The sequence below is a fragment of the Gekko japonicus genome, unplaced genomic scaffold, assembly GCF_001447785.1.
Source record: "Gekko japonicus isolate JY-2015 unplaced genomic scaffold, Gekko_japonicus_V1.1 scaffold1009, whole genome shotgun sequence".
In the NCBI taxonomy this organism is placed as follows: Eukaryota; Metazoa; Chordata; class Lepidosauria; order Squamata; family Gekkonidae; genus Gekko; species Gekko japonicus.
In genome coordinates, this window is record NW_015160867.1 from 275798 (window position 1) to 295224 (window position 19427).

General features: G+C 48.7%; 1 protein-coding gene across 1 annotated transcript in view; it reads right to left on the bottom strand.

The window, feature by feature from the left end:
- The window catches only part of DAP3 (death associated protein 3), a 62757-nt gene that overhangs the window by 32659 nt on the left and 10671 nt on the right, over positions 1 to 19427 (bottom strand). The window contains exons 3-4 of the mRNA XM_015422115.1: positions 17831 to 17877; positions 11954 to 12076 (exon numbers count right to left, since the gene is read on the bottom strand). Of these exons, the coding sequence (XP_015277601.1) occupies positions 11954 to 12076; positions 17831 to 17872 (165 nt within the window). The 5' untranslated portion in view covers positions 17873 to 17877. The remainder of the gene's footprint in view (positions 1 to 11953; positions 12077 to 17830; positions 17878 to 19427) is intronic.

Consider the following 19427-nt stretch of genomic DNA (forward strand, 5'->3'; position numbering starts at 1 on the left):
TATCTGTTCAACATGCTCTATACCAGGGGTGTTGAACTCATTTGTTACGAGGGCCAGATCTGACATAAATGAGGCCTTGTTGGGCCGGGCCATGTGTATCATAAAATGTAATGCCAGGTAGCGGAGATATAACCTTTATAAATGACACAAACACAAAGGTTTTTTTAAAACTTAAAATAAAAACATGCTTAAAACATTAGCTCTGTAAGCTGCAAACCTACTTTTGATTTATTGACATTCGCGACAGAAATCTCATGCTCAGAGTTCTGAGTCTAGGACCCAGGTTAAAACATGAAATGGCTGAATGATTAAGAGAGTCTGGCAAGGCAAGCTATAATGCAGCAGCAGGACTGGAAGCAGGAGATGGCCAGTTCCACTGCAGGCCTGATGGAAGCCCTCCAAGGGCCTGATCCGGCCCCCGGGCCACACGTTTGACACCCCACCTCTATATGAAGCGCCCAGCATATATGGATAGCTTCTTGTGTACGTTTATACATCTGAGGAAGGAAACTCTAATCCACAAGAGTCTGTGGAACAAAAATATGTTCAGTCTTTATTTCATTTATTAAATCTTTCTTCAGTTATAGCCAGCCTAATCTGATCTTGCCAAAGCTTGGAAGCTAAGCAGGGCCGGCCACGGTCAGTACTGGGACAAGAGGCTGCCAAGGAACACCGAGGCTGCTGCATGGAGGAAGGCAATGGCAAACCACCTCTGCTTGTTCATCTCTTGCCTGGAACACCCCATGGATAGGGTCACCTTGAATTGGCTGTGGCTCGATGGCACCGTCTTCTTAAACCTTGAAGGGGCCGCAAGAATACATAAAGCTGCCTTATACTGAGTCAGACCATCAGTCCGTCAAGGTCTGTATTGTCTACTCACACCAGCAGCGGCTCTCCGGGGTCTCAGGCAGAGGTCTTCCACATCACCTACTGCCTGAACCTTTTAACCGGAGGTGCCGGGGATTGAACCTCGGACCTCCTGCATGCAAAGCAGATGCTCTGCCATTGAACCACACAGCCCCTACTCGGTGTGACTGTGGGTCTCCAGGGACTCAGACGGAGGTCTTCCATATCACCTACTGCCTAGTCCTTTCACGTGGAGATACTGGGGATCGAACCTGGGGCATGCCAAGCTGAGGCTTTTCCACTGACCCACACAGCCCCTACTCCGTCTGACAGTGGCTCTCCAGGGTTTCAGGCAGAGGTCTTTCACATCACCTATGGCTTGGTCCTTTTTAATTGGAGATGCCAAGGATTGAACTGGGGACCTTCTACATGAAAAGCTCTACCACTGAGCTAAAGCCCCTCTCCAGGGTCTCAGGCGGAAGTCTTCTGCATCACCTATTGCCTGGTCCTTTTCAACTGGAGATGCCGGGGACAGAACCGGGGACCTTCTGCATGCCAAGCAGAGGCTCTTCCACTAAGCCATGGCCCCTCCCCAGTCTTTACCTTTGACAGATGGAACACTCTGTCTGGGGCAGTGCTTCAAGAGGGCATTGGATAAACCTATAAGGCAGAGGTCCATCAGTGGCTATTAGCCACAAGGTACAAATAGGAACTCTTGGCCTGGGGTAAGTGAGGCTCTGTATTCTTGGTGCTGGGGGGGGGGGGCAACTGTGGGAGGGCTTCTAGTGTCCTGGCCCTGCTGGTGGACCTCCTGATGGCACCTGGTATTTTTGGCCACTGTGTGACAGAATGTTGGACTAGATGGGCCAGTGGCCTGATCCAACACTGGCTTCTCTTATGTTCTTATGTTTTTTAATCCTGTTTTGTTTTTCTAATTAACCCCAAAGAAGAGAACAACCTCCACGTCGCATCTGGATATACAAAAATTAATTTTTAGCATCCTAGGAAGCCATCCTTTCATTATCTTTTTCAAAGCAAAAATACGGTGAAAAGGAAGGCCAGCTAGAGCAGTGCGGGGAAGGGGAGAAGAGGACACAAGAACTTGTGCCCTCATCTCCTTGCCATGCCTTTTTTGGCCACTGTACCCTCTGAGCAAAGAACAGCTGGGTCCTGTGGCAGAGGCGGCATGGGGGAAGGAGTCCTGCTCTTGCAGAGACGGGCAACCGCTGGCTGCTGAAGGTAAACTTGGCAACCTATTTGGGGGTGGGAGTTCGTTTTTCTAACTCGGCAACCACAGCTCAGAGAAGGAACAACCGCCATCCCCCGGCTCTTGCTGCTTCTCAGTTTCGCTAATTGCCTGTCTTGCTGCTTATGTAGTTTGTGGGCTACCCCGCGGCCTTTACACAGTAGAACCTGGCACAGCAAGCAGCTTTTAAATTAAAAAAAAAAATACCAAGAGGACAAACTGACCATCACTTCGCTGCCCTGCCTGCGAGGTTAATTGGCTTCTGAAAATTACCTGAGTGGAGAGGCCAAGTTGGAGGAAGGAGACGAGAGACCGAGAGTCAGTGGGGGACAAGAAGCAATTCACAGCAAAGATCAAGTCAAGAGGGACGTGGATTTGAGGGCTCGGCTGCAGTGTTCCCTCTAAGCTGAGTTAGCGTGAGCTCACAAAGTAGAATTTCTGCTCACAAGACTCCACAGTTTAGAGGAAGCATTGCTCAGCTGGCAAATTCTTCCGGGGGATTGGAGGGGAAGGGGGAGCTTAGCCCAAAACTGCTCAAGAGCCTTGAGAACTCTGCACCAAACTAATCTGAATTCTGTGATGGAGGCAAGATGGATTACGCAATCTGCATATGTTAGGCAAATTAATGCGTCAGTTTCCTCCATTTTACACCCCCCACCCCTTTCTCTGAGATCTTTACAACTGGGCAGAGCTTCTTCAGGTTCTGCTCCTGGTGCAGAGGGGCCTGGAGCTGCACGGCCACACCGAACCCCCATTCTCCAACGGCCAGAAATATTACCCCGCAACCTCTCTGGCTTGTGAGAAATCATGAGGAGGCGCCTGTGCACTTTTGTGACCGTCACGGCCACTGTAAAGGCTGGATGCTTGCGTACCCTGCTTAAAATGGAATGTTCCGGTTCTTAGGATGTTGAATTCTGCAGGTGTCATAGAATCACAGAATCATAGAGTTGGAAGGGACCTCCAAGGTCATCTAAGTCCAGCCTCCTGCACAATGCAGGAAATTCACAAACACCTCCCCCCCCACAACCCCAGTGAACCCTGCTCTATGCCCAAAAGATGGCAAAAAACCTCCAGGATCCCTGGCCAAACTGGCCTGGAGAAAAACTGCTGCCTGATCCCAAAGTGGTGATTGGCATTTCTCTGGGCGTGTGAAGAATAAGAAGAGGAGGAAAAAGAAGGAGGAGGAGGAGATTGGATTTATACCCCGCCCTTCACTACCCAAAGGAGTCTCAGAGCGGCTGACAATCACCTTTCCCTTCACCTCCCCACAACAGACACCCTGTGAGGTAAAAGAAGAAGAAGAAGAGAGAGATTGGATTTATACCCCGCCCTTCACTACCCAAAGGAGTCTCAGAGCGGCTTACAAACTCCTTTCCCTTCCCCTCCCCACAACAGACACCCTGTGAGGTAAAAGAAGAAGAAGAAGAGAGAGATTGGATTTATACCCCGCCCTTCACTACCCAAAGGAGTCTCAGAGCAGCTTACAAACCCCTTTCCCTTCCCCTCCCCACAACAGACACCCTGTGAGGTAGGCGGGGCTGAGAGAGCTCTGACAGCAACTGCTCTTTTTCAAGAACAGCTCTTATCAGAACTGAGGCTTGCCCAAGGTCATCCAGCCAGGTGCAAGTGGAGGAGTGGGGAATCAAGCCTGGTTCTCCCAGATTAGAGTCCGTGCACTTGACCACGACACCAAACTGGCTCTCAAGAAAGGGCCTCAAGAACTAAGCACCGAGGCAACCCTGCCTGCCCTCCCTTCTCATGATCACCGCTTCATGAGATGGCCTTCGTGGTGAAATCATGGCATATGTGCCACCCCCCCTGGGAACACCCATGTGGGCCCACCCCGTCGGTTTTTCCTTGCACTTTAGGCTCCGTAGCCAAATGCTCCGCTTCCCATGGGGGGATGGGGGGAGAGAAACGTGGCACACGGGGCAACATTCTCCAGGCAGCCTCCTCTTCTGGTGGCTGCACCCAGCTCGGACTGGCTCACTCAACGGCGACGTGCAGGGGGCCCCGTCGCCTGGCAACGCAAACCAAGACCTGGGGATGGCAAAGACAATCCTGTTGCCATCTGGGCACTGCTGCTGGAGATGCACTGGGAAAAAAAGGAAGGGGTGGTGGTTTGATCACGTGACAGGAGTGCCTGCACGTTGCTGTTTCCATGGAGACCCCAGAAGAATCGGCAGCGAAAAGGCTCCTGATTGCAGAGGCGGTGGCAAAGCGCCTCGGAGGCCGGTTCCCCCCCCCACGGGGGTTTTGTGCCGCTGCCGCAGCCTCACGCTGAGAAATCAAAGCCGCTGGAGGGAGCCCCTCGAGGCAGCCGTGGAGGTTTAAAGAGAACCGTTTAAAAAAAAAAAAAAGATTTTGCTTTGCCTCCACTGGCAATCCCGCAAGGGGCGGAACGCACCTCAGAGAGCCGTTGGCGTTAAAGCGCAGAGGCCCACCTTTCTTTTGATTTGCGTTTTTGAAGAACCGTGCGGCGTGGTGGGTTGCAAGGCTAACAGAACGGCCGAAGGACGTGGAAACAGAAAGCTGAATCTTTCTGCGCAAATAGCTGTTAAGGTAGCTACAGATCAGTCACAACCAGGACTGTGTCGTGCACAGAACTTGGGGCAAACAGGGCTGTGGCTCAGTGGAAGAGCATCTGCTTGGCATGCAGAAGGTCCCAGGTCCAATCCCTGGTATCTCCAATTAAAAAGGATCAGGCAGTAGGTGATGTGAAAGACCTCAGCCTGAAAACCTGGAAAGCTGCTACCAGTCTGAGGAGAGGCTGTGGCTCAGTGGCAGAGCATCTGTATGGCACGCAGAAGGTCCCAGGTTCAATCCCCGGCATCTCCAGTTAAAAGGACCAAGCAGGAGGTGAGGTGGGAGACCTCAGCCTGAGGCCCTGGAGAGCCGCTGCTGGTCTGAGTAGAGGCTGCGGCTCAATGGAAGAGCCTCTGCTTTGCATGCCGAAGGTCCTGGGATCAATCCTCAGCATGGACCAGGTTGTAGGTGATGTGAAGAAACCCAGCCGGAGGCCCTGGAGTGTGGCTGCCAGTCTGAGTAGGCAGTACTGATCTCAACGGACCGAGGGTCTGATTCAGTAGAAGGAAGCTTCGTATGTTCAGTGGTTGGCACACTGGACTTTGATTGGGTCACATGACTCTCTAGTCAATCTATTTCACTGGGCAACCCAGTTTCTCCCTAACCTACCTAACAGGGCTGTTCAAATAAAATTGAGGGGGGAGAGAGAACCACCCTCTGCACACCATCCTAAGTTCCCTGGAGTGGGACCGAGATCTTTTTTGTCCCTCTTCCCCTCTGGCTTCGTTCAGACAAACAAGCTGTGATTTGCTATGTATGAGAAAGAGCCTAGAGCAAGGGTGTCAAACATGCAGCCCGGGGGCCGGATCAGGCCCCCGGAGGGCTTCTATTAGGCTGTCTTCTGCTTCTTCTTCCAGTTCTGCTGCTGCTGTCTCATTGTAGGTTTGCAGCTTATAGATACACACCTGAACGGCATACTCAAGATTGCAACAGCACAGGCATTTTGATGCAATAATTCAGAGCAAGAGGTGTCAGTTATCAGACACTGTTAAATCAACAAAATATTGCAAGAATGCTAATGTTTTAAGCATGTTTTTATTTTAAGTTAAAAAAACCTTCTTTGTGTTTGTGTCCTTTATAAAGTTTATATCTCCGCTACCTGGCATTACATTTCACGACACACGTGGCCCGGCCCAACAAGGTCTCATTTATGTCAGATCCAGCCCTCATAACAAATGAGTTCGACACCCCTGGCCTAGAGGGCTTGTGAACTTCCACCCCACCCTCTTAGCTATGAAAGGGTCCCAACCCTCTAGTTTCTGAGAGACCATAGCTTCCTGTGATGTTCAGACCAGTGAAGTGACAAACGGTGGCTTGCTCTCTTTTGTACAAACCCAGGCTCCAAACCACAGTTTAACTTCAAGGGAGGAGGAAGTACAAAAGCCCAAGAATTTCTTGTTCTCAGAACAAACCAACCATGGTTTGTTCACTGGTCTAAACACAGACCCTCTCTCTCTCTCTGTCTACCTATCGACTATCTATGCGAATCTATAGATACCTCATTAGCTTTTAGTTCAAAGATGTTATTCAATAACTTAAATGTCACTAGTCCACTTAAAAAACTATCACAGAGACCTATTCTAAGAATTATTAGAAAGAAGACAGGAAGCATTCACTTAAGTTACTCTGAATCCTGGCCAGGGCGGCTGATTTACAACTATGGCTTTCCGATCTATTTGATTTCTATTGAGGACAAACCTCAAGATAGATGGTAGGGAGACTCACTGAAGTAACAGGAGGTATACCAACTAGAGCTGCAAGAATTAACTGGAAATCAGTTACAGTAGAAAAGAGCAGGAGTCCAGTAGCACGTTGAAGACTAACCAAAATTTGCGGCAGGGTAGGAGCTTTCCTGAGTCACCGCTCACTTCCTCAGATAGCTGAAGAAGTGAGCGGTGACTCACGAAAGCTCCGCCCCTGCCGCAAATTTTGTTGGTCTTGAAGGTGCTGCTTGGACTCCTGCTCTTTTCTACTGCTACAGGCAGACTAACACGGTGACCCACCTTGATCTGTCTGCTTGGGAATCAACTAAAGCTGATGAATCAGCAAAATAATAATATACTTTATTGTCATTGTACATAGTACAACAAAATTAAAGATGCAATCTACAAAATCATTTCGGTGATCTACAACAATATTCATATACACTCACAGACCATTCACTACTGTCCCATAACTCCCTTAAAACCACCAATGTCACCCAAATTCCAATTTCATACAGCATTTAAGGCAATAATAGCTCTCGAATAAAAACTATTTTTTAGTCTATTTGTCCTTGCTTTAATTGTCCAGTATCTTCTGCCCGAAGGCAGCAGTTCAAACAGGGAATGTTCAGGATGTGACAAGTCCTGCAAAATGTTCTTTGCTTTGCTTTTTTCAAACATCGAGAACTATACAATTCCTCCAGGAATGGGAGAGGACAGCCAATGATCTTCTGGGCTGTACTAACAACTCTCTGGAGCTTCCTCTCCACAGCCATACAACTGGCAAACCAGGCACAAACACAATATGTTAAAATGCTCTCTATTGAGCAGCGATAGAAGGAGATCATTGTTTTCTCACTCAAGAGGCTAATTTCAAATCAGCAGGGGTTATAGTTCTGCTTCTGAGGTTCTTTTGGGTCTGGTCTGGGGAACCGCAATAGTGATGAGCCAAAAAATACGAAAACGGATCCTTTCCTTCTAAGGAGAAATAACTAAAGATAGTCTTCAGACTGGCGGCACCTAGCTGTGGAAAATCCTCCCCAGGGACCTTTGGTTGATGCCTACTTCAGCAATCTTCAGGTGCTAGGTAGGCTTCCTAATTTCCTATCCTTGAGAAAGTGGGGGGATGGCATCTGTAGTGGCACGCTGGGAATTTCCCTTGGTTTCTGTGGTCTTCACCATAGAGTTTACGGGAAGCTCCTAGAGTGGCACCCAGACAGGACATCATATCAGCCCTAAATTCCACCTTCCCCACTGCCCCCCAAAGTCTCCCAGCATTTGCTTCAGCTATGTTGGGAACTCTTGTGCCGGGTGAAGAAAATTCTATTCTCCAGAGCTGTTCTGACATCAGTTGGATCCTATGGATCCCTTCTATTATCAGCAGCAACTCCCCCCCCAAAAAAATACAGAAACCTCCCTGATACAAGGAGAGCACAGGCACCACCATTAGTAGAACAGAAAAGGACAACTCGAATGATAAAAGGGCTGGAACACTTTCCCTATGAGGAAAGGTTAAGGTGCTTAGGGCTCTTTAGCTTGGAGAAACGATGACTGAGGGGTGACATGATTGAGGTTTATAAGATTATGCATGGGAAAGAGCAGGTAAAGAAAGAGGTACTTTTCTCCCTTTCTCACAATACAAGAACTCGTGGGCACTCCATGAAATTGCTGAGCGGTCGGGTTAGAACGGATAAAAGGAAGTACTTCTTCACCTAAAAAGTGATTAACACTTGGAATTCACTGGCACAGGAAGTGGTGGCGGCTACAAGCATGGACGGCTTCAAAAGGGAATTAGATAAGCATATGGAGCAGAGGTCCATCAGTGGATATTAGCCACAAGATATAGATAGGGGCTCTGGGGCAAGTGATGCTCTGTCTTCTTGGTGCTTGGGGGGGGGGTCAACAGTGGGAGGGCTTCTAATGTCCTGGCCCCACTGGTGGACCTCCTGATGGCACTGGTATTTCTGGCCACTGTGAGACACAGAGTGTTGGACTGGATGGGCCATTGGCCTGATCCAACATTGGCGTCTCTTATGTTCTTATGTAGATCCAGACACAGAGGGATCCAACCCTGTATGCTTTTTGAGTTTTAAAACTTTTTAAAGGCTGGTTTGTGCGGCAAAGTGGGCAGAGTCTCAGATTAAGACCCAGGAGTCCGAGCTTCAAACCCTCACTCTGCCCCGGAAACTGGTTGGGCGACCTTGGAGCCAGTCACACTCTCTTGGCCTGACCTACCTTACAGGGTTGTTGTGAGGATCAATGGAGGAGAGGAGAACGATGTAAGCGACTTTGGGTCCACATTGGGGAGAGGGGCGGGGTATAAAGGAAGGGAATAAAATAAACAAACATGGGCGGAGTTACGATGTTGACTGGTGGGCTCTACTTATTTTGTTCATTCATTCACCTGCGTCACAATCGATGCTAAATTGCCCTGGAATAAATCCACTGAAATCAAGAAGAAGAGGAGAAGACGAGATTGGATTTATTCCCCCCCGCCCTTCACTCGGAGTCTCAGAGCTGCTTACAAACTCCTTTCCCTTCCCCTCCCCACAACAGACACCATGTGAGGTAGGCGGGGCTGAGAGAGCTCTTTCCAGAAACGGCTCTTTTTCACCTCTGACAGAACCATGGCTTGCCCAAGGTCATCCAGCAGCTGCGAGTGGAGGAGTGGGGAATCAAACCCGGTTCTCCCAGATTAGAGTCCGTGCACTCAACCACTACGCCAAACTGGCTCAAAGGGCGCAGACTGGAGCAACTCTGCAAAGGATCGCACTGTTAATCTGCTTCTATGTCAACCCCACTTTTCAGCCAAACGTCACTTCCCCGAAGCAGCTCATTGGCATCTAAACCTTGCACAAAAGATGATAAAAGGTCCAGGACAGAACCCTCCTTGGGGGGGCGCCCCTCAGCTGGGGAGGGATCCTGACAAAACGGAGAGGCTGCTTGGAGACCAGTTGGAAGCCAGAGTGGGGGGGGGGGCTACTAGCCGGCTCCTGATCTAGGCATTTGGGGAGGGTTGCCCGCCTGCTTCCAGCCCTCCCTGGAAACCAGAAGGAGGGGAATCCAATTCCTGTCACTCTGTAGCTTAGGCGGGGATTAAAAATTCTTGATATACATTTCACACTTCTTCCAGTGCATCACAAAGACACACACTGAGGTTTTGGGCAAGATATTAAAAGGTGAACAGTCACTGGCTGAAAAGACACGGCTCAGTCACCGAAAGTTTCTTTAAATGAGTGAACGGCCGCCAGAAGTAAAAACATTTCACGGCCAACAAAGGATCAAACACCTGCCCAAAGATTCTCCAGTTTTGGGAAAGTATTATAACACAAATCAAATCCATTAATAATTTGGACATCACACCCACACCGGAAAACTTATTTTTGAACAGTTGGGTAGCTCAGGACTCTGCTCCTTCAGTGGTGGAGAGGGTCTCCATTCTGCTATTTGCAGCCAAAACTGTCATTGCAACCCACTGGAAAACAACAATGACACCTACAGTTTCACATTGGCACAAGAAATTGTGGGATTTATATATTATGGCAAAACTCTCGGATAACCTTACGCGACTTGACAAAATTCCTGCCCAAACCTCCTTTATTGCTATTTGGTTCCCTATACTGGAGTACTTACAACAATTTGATGATACCCCTAAGATAATAGACACTTTACGCCTCTGGTAGCAAGTATATTAGTTCTGGAAATAGGTATTGTTAGACACTGCATATTGTAACATCTACAATTTTTTATGGTTATGTATGATAAGACTTGATTGATAGTAAATTTATCTTCTGTACTTAAAAAAAAAACAAAGGATCAAACCAAAAGGCAATGGTGGTGGGGGTGGGGAACCCGGATTGGCATCAAGACATGAGTCAGGTGCCCATGGTGGAGAGTGTGGTCGCCTCTGGAAAGGGGCAGGGACAGGTGCTTCTCGGGGCTTCAACCCTGGTGAGACCCCCGCCCAGCAATGCTGTTGATCTCTCAGTTTGCTCAGAGGACCCAAAGAGATCAGATGCAGTACGAGAGGATTCTCAGTTTGCACGGTCTACTTTTCCAAGCTTAAGGAGGCCCAGTGAGGAAGCCTCGGCCACGGGGCCCCCAAAACACATTCAAAGCTACCTAGTGCAGAATGAGACAACTGATCTACCTAGCTCGGTACTGTCTGCAAGGGGTTGGGCAGAAACAGGCCTTCTCCAGCACCTGCTTCCAAAGATACCTTTAACCAGAGACGTCAGGAATTGATCCTAGGATTTTATCTGCATGTGCCTTATCAGCAAGCTACAGCCCTTCCTGGACTGGACGTTATCTTCTGAACACAGGGAGAGATGAGGACGGGGGGCAAGGGGAAGGGGAGGGGGAAAAGGGAGTCTTGCTGATGAGATCCTGCTATGGGCCACAACCGTACGCGGGTTTTACATCGATGGAATTTACAGAAGGGCTTCTCTACATGATTTCAGTAAGCAGTTGCTGAAACTGTTCAGAAGAAGAATTAGCCACAAGGTATAAATAGGAACTCTCAGTCTGGGGCAAGTGATGCCCTGTATTCTTGGTGCTTGGGGGAGGGGGGCAACAATGGGAGGGGCTTCTAGCGTCCTGGCCCCCACTGCTGGACCTCCTGATGGCACCTGGTATTTTTGGCCACTGTGTGACATAGAGTATTGGACTGGATGGGCCACTGGCCTGATCCATCATTGGCTACTCTTACATTCTAAGAAGAAGAGACTGAATTTATACCCCGCCCCTCACTACCCAAAAGAGTCTCAGAGTGGCTTACAATCTCCTTTCCCTTCCCCTCCCCACAACAGACACCCTGTGAGGTAGGTGGGGCTGGGAGAGCTCTTTCATGGACTGCCTTTGAGAGAACAGCTCTGAGAGAACTTGTGAGTGACCCAAAGTCACACCAGCAGCTGCATGTGGAGGCGTGGGGAATCAATCACGGTTCTCCCAGATTTGAGTCTGCACTCCTAACCAATACACTGAACCATTTATAAATGGTTTTCTCCTTAACTTGCCTTCAGCCATTTAAGGCTTTAGAAGTATCGCAAATTATGACTGGAATCTAGCCGATAGCCAGCACTGCCTGCAAAGAAATAGCGCGGCATGTTTTCTCCAAGTTCATTTTCAGCTGCTCACGAGGCAGCAGCATTCTGATTCAGTTGCTGCCTGAGTCAGCCCGTGAGCAGCCTTCAAGGGTGGGTGCAGGGAAAATGCATTGCAGCAGTCCATCCAAGAGGCTACCATGGCATGAAAGATAGCAACCTGGCCCACCTTCTGTAAGAAATATGCCCCACTGAATAAAACTGACAAAAGCTACCGCCGGCCAAAGCTTCCAGAAAGGTATGCAAAGCAGAATTCCAAAACAGTACCGGCAGGGTACCCGCAGAAGCCGATTCAGGAACAGGAACAATTTATACCTGACCCTTGAAAGAGAAAGTAATCTTGCTGAGCGCTTCTCAATACGCTGACCGTCAACACCCATCATCTGAAATCATCGGTCCAGCCAGCACGGCAGCCTTTCAGCATCTGTTTCACACTTTCCTATTCCCACAGCTCCCTGATGGTAACTTACCGGATCGCTCTCATTGGTACGGAAGATCGCTCTGGGGGTCTCTGGAGAAAGCTGAGCATCCTGGATCACAGCGGTACTTCGCCAGGCCCTGGGTCCGCCCCGAAGAAAGCAGTCAGGTTCTAACTAGAGACAAAAAACAACAGATCATCTGGCAACAAGTGACAGTCTCCTTTGGCAGAGAATGACAGTTTCTGAAGGGCCAAATCCCCCACCCTCCAGATGATGTCCAGAGGAGGCAATACACATCCTCAAAAAAGAGGGGGGGGGGAGATCTAAACCAACTAAGCAGAAACCTCCCAAGGAAGTGTAGAAAACGTATTGAGGGCCAAAAGTTAAAAACATAAGTAAGTGTACAAAAGAGTGTTTATTAGAAAGACATATAAAACCTTGTAAAAGGTAAAGGTACCCTTGCTCGAAAGCCAGTCGAGTCCGACTCTAGGGTTGCGGTGCTCATCGCCGTTTTAAAGCCGAAGAGCCAGTGCTGTCCGAAGATGTTTCCATGGTCATGTGGCCGGCATGACTAAACGCCAAGGTGCACGGAACGCTGTTACCTTCCCACTGAAGCGGTACCTATTTATCTACTTGCAATGTCTTGCTTTCGAACTACTGGGGTGGCAGGAGCTGGAACTAGAGACGGGAGCTCATTCCGTCATGCGGCACACTCGGGTCTCGAACTGCTGAAACATTCCACAGCCTGCAGTTCAGCGTCTTAACGACTTGAGCCACTGCAGCTCCAAAAACCTTGTAGGGGCCCAAATAAAGCCTCATAAAATGTTCAAAGTTACAAATACACCAAAAAGGACAGTGTGTGACCTGACGTGTTTCGGCCCACAAGAGCCTTCTTCAGAGGTCAAAAAGTACCAAATGCAACAAAGTTCCTCTAACACATTTAAGGCAATTAACAATAAATCAAATAGGACCAAAACTGGAATGTTCCAACATGGAATTGAATGACAAACCAAAAGGTTTCTATTTGGGGCCACAAATATGTAACATATATTGATGGCACATTGTCCCTGACAAGCCAATTTTATTTGCACTCTTAGGACCTAAACTGGAAGGTACATATTATTTCCAGTATATACAACTGCTTCTGACACAGGGCCAGATATATTTGTGGCCCCAAATAGAAACCTTTTGGTTTGTCATTCAATTCCATGTTGGAACATTCCAGTTTTGGTCCTATTTGATTTATTGTTAATTGCCTTAAATGTGTTACAGGGACTCTGCTGTTACTTGACCTCTGAAGAAGGTTATTATGAGCCGAAACGTGTCAGATCATACACTGTCCTTTTTGGTGTATTTGTAACTTTGAACATTTTATGAGGCTTTATTTGGGCCCCTACAAGGTTTTTATATGTCTTTGTAATAAACACTCCTTTGTACACTTACTTATGTTTTTAACTTTTGGCCCTCCATACGTTTTCTAAACTTCCATGGGAGGTTTCGGAGGAGGCAATGACCTAGTTGCAGAGTACCTGCTTTGCACTGTATGGGGGCGAGTAGGTCAAAACCCTGTCTCCTTGGCTTGGAGAGGGCCTGTGGCAAATGGCAGAGCATCTGCTTGGCATACAGAAGGTCCCAGGTCCAATCCCTGGCATCTCCATCAGGGAAGGCCCATGGCTCAGTAGTAGAGCATCTGCTTGGCATGCAGAAGGTCCCAGGTCCAGTCCCCAGCATCTTCATTTGAGAGAGGCCATGGCTCAGTGATAGGGCATCTGCTTGGCATGCAGAAGGTCCCAGGTCCAGTCCCCGGCATCTCCATTTGAGAGAGGCCATGGCTCAGTGATAGGGCATCTGCTTGGCATACAGAAGGTCCCAGGTCCAATCCCCGGTATCTCCATCAGGGAGGGCCCATGGCTCAGTGGTAGAGCATCTGCTTGGCATGCAGAAGGTCCCAGGTCCAGTCCTCAGCATCTCCATTTGAGAGAGGCCATGGCTCAGTGATAAGGCATCGGCTTGGCATGCGCAGAAGGTCCCAGGTCCAATCCCCGGCATCTCCATCTGGGAGGGCCCATGGCTCAATGGTAGAGCATTTGCTTGGCATGCAAGTCCCATGTTCTCCACTTACCGGACCTGGCAGGAGGTGATGTGACAGATCTCTGCCTTTGTTTTATAGAACCCTGGCGTGGATGGCCCAGGCTAGCCCGATCTTGTCAGATCTCGGAACCTAAGCAAGATCGGCCTTGGCTAGTATTTGGATGGGAGGCCTCCAAGGAATACCAGGGTCGTGATGCAGAGGCAGGCAGTGGCAAACCACCTCTGAAACGTCTCTTACCTCTATAACAAGTCTAGCTCGCCACCTAGGAGTACATAACGCTAAAGAGCTAGAACTTCTGGCTGCCAGACAATCCTATAATCTCCTGGCTTTACTACACACAATGCCGAATGATAATTAATTAGTTCTGCCTCAGGCCCCGGAGACTAGAACTTCTGGCTGCCAGACAATCCTATAATCTCCTGGCTTTACTACACACAATGCCGTATGATAATTAATTCATTCTGCCTCAGGCCCCGGAGAGCCACTGCCAGTCTCAGTAGACCTTGATAGACCAACAGTCTGATTCAGTATAAGGCAGTTTTGTATATGTTTGCATGTGGGTGCGGCCAGACGGCGTGCTGACAGCGGGTTAAACTGCTCCGGTTCTAACCAGGTTATATTTCATCTGGATAATCGCGATCGCACTTACCTCCCTTATCCCACCTCACCGCGCAGTCACATCGCTCCCTGGCACCTACACTACCGACGCGCGGGAGCGTGCGTCGGCGGGTTTTTAATTTTTCTCTCTCAGTTTGTGCATGTGCATAGGCGCCCCTCCGTAGAATGGGGGGGGGATTATCATGGCGCATGCACAGAACCAATGAAAAAAGGAAAAGAACTGTAACAATTTAGCACTTGGTAATATAGTCATACTGGAGCTGCGGTGGCTCAAGTGGTTAAGACGCTGAACTGCAGGCTGTGGAAGGTCAGTAGTTCAGCGGTTCAAGACTCGGTTGCCGCAAGACAGGGTGAGCTCCTGTCTCTAGTTCCAGCTCCTGCCAACCTAGCAGTTCGAAAGCAAGAAATTGCAAGTAGATACATAGGGACCACTTCGGTGGGAAGGTAACAGCGTTCCGTGTGCCTTGGTGTTTAGTCATGCTGGCCACATGACCACGGAAACGTCTTCGGACAGCGCTGGCTCTTCGGCTTTGAAACGGAGATGAGCACTGCAACCCTAGAGTTAGATTCGACTGGCTTTCGAGCAAGGGAGACCTTTACCTTTACCTTTAATATAGTCATAAATCATAATATACAATAACAAAAAATAAGTAATATATATAGTGAATGTAGACGGTGGTCTCTGGAATGGTGTGCCGTTTCGACAATGATCTTCTTCTGAACAAGGATGTGTACATAAACTGTCTTTCAACAATTCATTTCTCTTGGTGACGTATTGAAAATATAATGTTGATTCACTTCATCATAAAACTATGCTTACAGCTATGTTCTTCAATGGGCTATTCAGCAATTATAGCCCATGAAGGCATTCAGCAATTATAGCCCATTGAAGAACATAGCTGTAAGCATAGCTTTATGATGAAGTGAATCAACAGTATATTTTCAATACGTCACCGAGAGAAATGAATTGTTGAAAGACAGTTCATGTACACATCCTTGTTCAGAAGAAGATCATTGTCGAAAAGGCACACCATTCCGGAGACCACCGTCTACATTTACTATATATATTACTTATTTTCTGTTATTGTATGATCTATGAATATATTACCAGGTGCTAAATTGTCACAGTTCTTTCCCTTTTTTCATTGGTCTTATTACTATGCCCATTCTTGTAACTATTATTGCATGCGCAGAACCACCAGGGCTGACCTCCGCCTATACGTGCACCACCGACGCATTAAAAAAATGGCGGGCGAAAAGCGGAAGCCTCGGGCAGCTTTCGAGCGGGGAGGGGGTTTAAACCGGAAACCTTACCCCCTTGACTCCAGATTCACTATTCTGGCAGCAGTCTGACTCCATGGCCTCAGAACAGGAGGAGGATGCATACACTCATGTCCTCCAATCAACCTTCATCCTACATTGTCTGCAATGTGTGTGTGTATCCTCAGATGCCTCCACACACCCACCCTGCTGAGGTTAGGATTCACTGGTTCCCAAAGTGGGCAATACCACCTCCTGGGGGGTGCCGGAACGATCCAGGTGGGCTGGAACAATCCAGGTGCAGATCCACAAACTGCATCTTTTGGTCCACTTCTTGAAGGTAGACGTCCAGGGGGGCCCTGAGTAAAAAATTTTCTGAAAAGGGGGTGGTAGGCCAAATAAGTCTGGGAACCTCTAGGTTACATGGTCGTGGCATCTGCCAAGGCGGCGCCTGCAGAGCTGCTTTGGCAGCTAGACAGATACCACAATAACTCCTGCTGCCAGTCACAAGAGACGATAGAGTTGGAGGAACCAATGCCCTCTCGCAGTGCAAGATAAATTTCATATGGCCCCTGGGAAAGGCTTTGTTTCATAGAGCATAACCAGGGTGAGGAATAAAGCGCCAACAGTAATCCTTTACTCATGGTTGTCCTATTGCCTCGAGGCCTTGGACTCACAGAACCATAGAGATAGAAGGGACCTCCAGGGTCATCTAGTCCAGCCCCCTGTACAATGCAGGAAATTCACAAATACCTTCCACTCACAATCCCCCAGAGACCCCTGCTCCATGCCCAGAAATGGCAAAAACCCCAAAAACCACCCTCCAGGATCCCCTGGCCAAATTGGTCTGGAGAAAAATTGCTTCCTGACCCCAAAGTGGCGATCAGCATTTCCCTGGGTGTGTCAGAAAGGCCATGAGGACTAAGCACTGATGCAACCTTTCCTGCCCTCCCTCTCGTGATCTGCCTAAATTCACAGAATCAGCATAGCTGTCAGATGGCCATCAACCCAGAAGGTAGCTAGGGGTCAAACATCCTCTCCTCTCAAAATCCTTTGATTAGGGATTCCAGGGACCTTCCGCACCTCTAGCATATATGTTGCTGCTGGTGAGTCATGGTAACCACAAGGAAGGGCTAATGGTCTTGGGCCTCAGATGCACGAAAACCAGGGCTATTTTTGGGCAGGAACGCACAGGAACGGAGTTCCGGCTGGCTTCCGAGTTGGCCATGCCCACTACAGCCAAAACCTCTGCGCATGCGTGGCTACAGAGGGAAGGCCTGGAGAGTGACACCCCCCTGGCGACTCTGAGCCGGGCAGGCCAGGGGGGTCCTGGAAGGATTGGGAAGGCATTTTAATGCCTCCCTGTGCCTTCCCCAGCCTCTCCAAGGGCCAGCTTATCCGGGCAAGCCAAGGGAAGGCATGGGGTTGTGGCCTAATATGCTAACGAGTTTCTGCTGTTGGGTGTGGCCTATTATGCTAATGCGTTCCTGCTGGGCTTTTTCTACAAAAAAAGCCCTGACTAAAACGCTGCCTAAAAATAAGTGCACCTCCCAGTTTAAAAACACCCGGAGCTGAGCAAACCATAAGCGTGGTCTTGAACCCATGAAATCCAGAGACAAAACCCAGCCCTTGAAGCTTCCAAGAGCTCAGCCAATTCCCCCAGAGCAAAAAAAGCAATCAGGCGGCAGAACCAAGCCCAGCCTAGAATCCGTAAGCCCGTAAGGTGGAGCTGTTTCTATTGGAATCTTTACTCCCCGTTAGGCATTTGAATTATACTGCTCAGTCACAGGCCGAGAAAGTGAGAATTCCTGTTTTGCCACAGATGTGGAAGGGCTTGGAGGAATGAGGTGTGCTTAGCCTTGGTGCAAATATCTGCCCCAGCTCCACCGGGATGCACCCCAGTAATGTATTTGTGCAACACCAAGGGAGGGAAACCATGAATGAAAGAGGATACACACCTTGCGTCCCTGGCAAAGAAGCCTTTTCAGAGTCCGCAGCATCGTCCCTGCCAATAAAAACAGAAAGCCTTGCCCAAAACATCCTACAGAAGGTCATTTGTTTCATGCATGTATACTTTTTTTAAAGTTCAAAGATACTGTAGTGCAGGGGTGTCAAACATAATGCCCGAGGGCTGATTTCTAAGATACACAAAGTGCTAGACTTGCAGAAAGAAGCAGAAACATTAACTTACCAAAATAGGTGGCATACATCCTGCAACACTATTCTCTCACAGGACTCCTGGGATCGTATATGGACATCCCCCCCCCCCCCCCGGTTTCGTTCTAGAATTACATCTATGAAGCTACAAACATTCAAAATATTGGTACCTAACTCCTTGTAAACTGGCTCACATGAACCCATTGTATAACCCAAAGTGCTGGAAGAAATGTGGTATCACAGGAGATTATACACATTGTTGGATTCTCTGTCCTAAAATTCTCCCCTTCTGGAACGACGTACTAGAGCAGATTAGGTCCTTCAATGATGTGGGTATTGTTCCTTCACCTGAACATATATTTTTGAACAGTTGGGCTACAGGCGGTATTAGTCTCTCCATCATAGAAATAATCTCAATACTGCTATTTGCGGCTAAAACTGTTATTGCCACACAATGGAAAACGACAATGACACCCACACTTTCACAATGGCATACAAAGTTGTGGGATTTAGATATCACGGCTAAACTCTCGGACAATCTTACGCCTTTTGATAAATGTCCTACCCGCACCAACTTTACTACAATATGGTTCCCTATCCTAGAATATATTTCCAAACAACAGGACATCCCTCCAGTGACGGGTGCCTCGTGGCTTTGGTAAAATAGGTGACTTCACCCTGGCAAAACAGAACAAGAAACTATTATGGTGTCTGCACCCGTATGCTAGTTCTTAAGATCTGTATACACTCTTAGTCTTCTTGAAACGAATGTGACTGTGTACTGGTTTAATAGTTCATCTCATTCTGTTTACTGTTATCTGCTATCCACAATGATACAACTACTTGTAAATTTGTTGTTTACACTGACTATGTATTTGAACATAAAACTTAATAAAAAGCAGGGGTTGGTTCGTAGAAAAAGAGCTAGGGGAACTCATTAGCATAACTCATTAGCATATACCACACCCCCTGACATCACCGGAAGTGTGTGATAAGGCCACACCCCCTGACATCACCGGAAGTGTGTCATGAGGCCACACATCCCGCCCCCAACGGTCCCGGCCGCCGCCGCCGGCTTTGCAAGGAAGCCCCGCGAAGGCCCTCCTTGGCCCCAGGCAGGCAGGGGTGGGGAGAGGCAGGGAGGAAGCAACTTACCCTCCCTCTTCTCCTGCCTCCTCCTGGCTGAATGAGGGCCGGAAGCGGGGCGGCCGGAAGCAGGGGGCGGGGCTTCGTCATGTGCCCCGCCCCCCATACCTCACCCAGGGAAACTGCGATCCCCCGCCGAAATGAACTCTGATAAAAAGTATTTTACAAAAAAAAAACAACACATAAGGCCCGAGGGGTCGGAAACCGGCCAGGGCTGTTATGCGGCCCGCGAGCAACTGGTGCAAGGGAGGG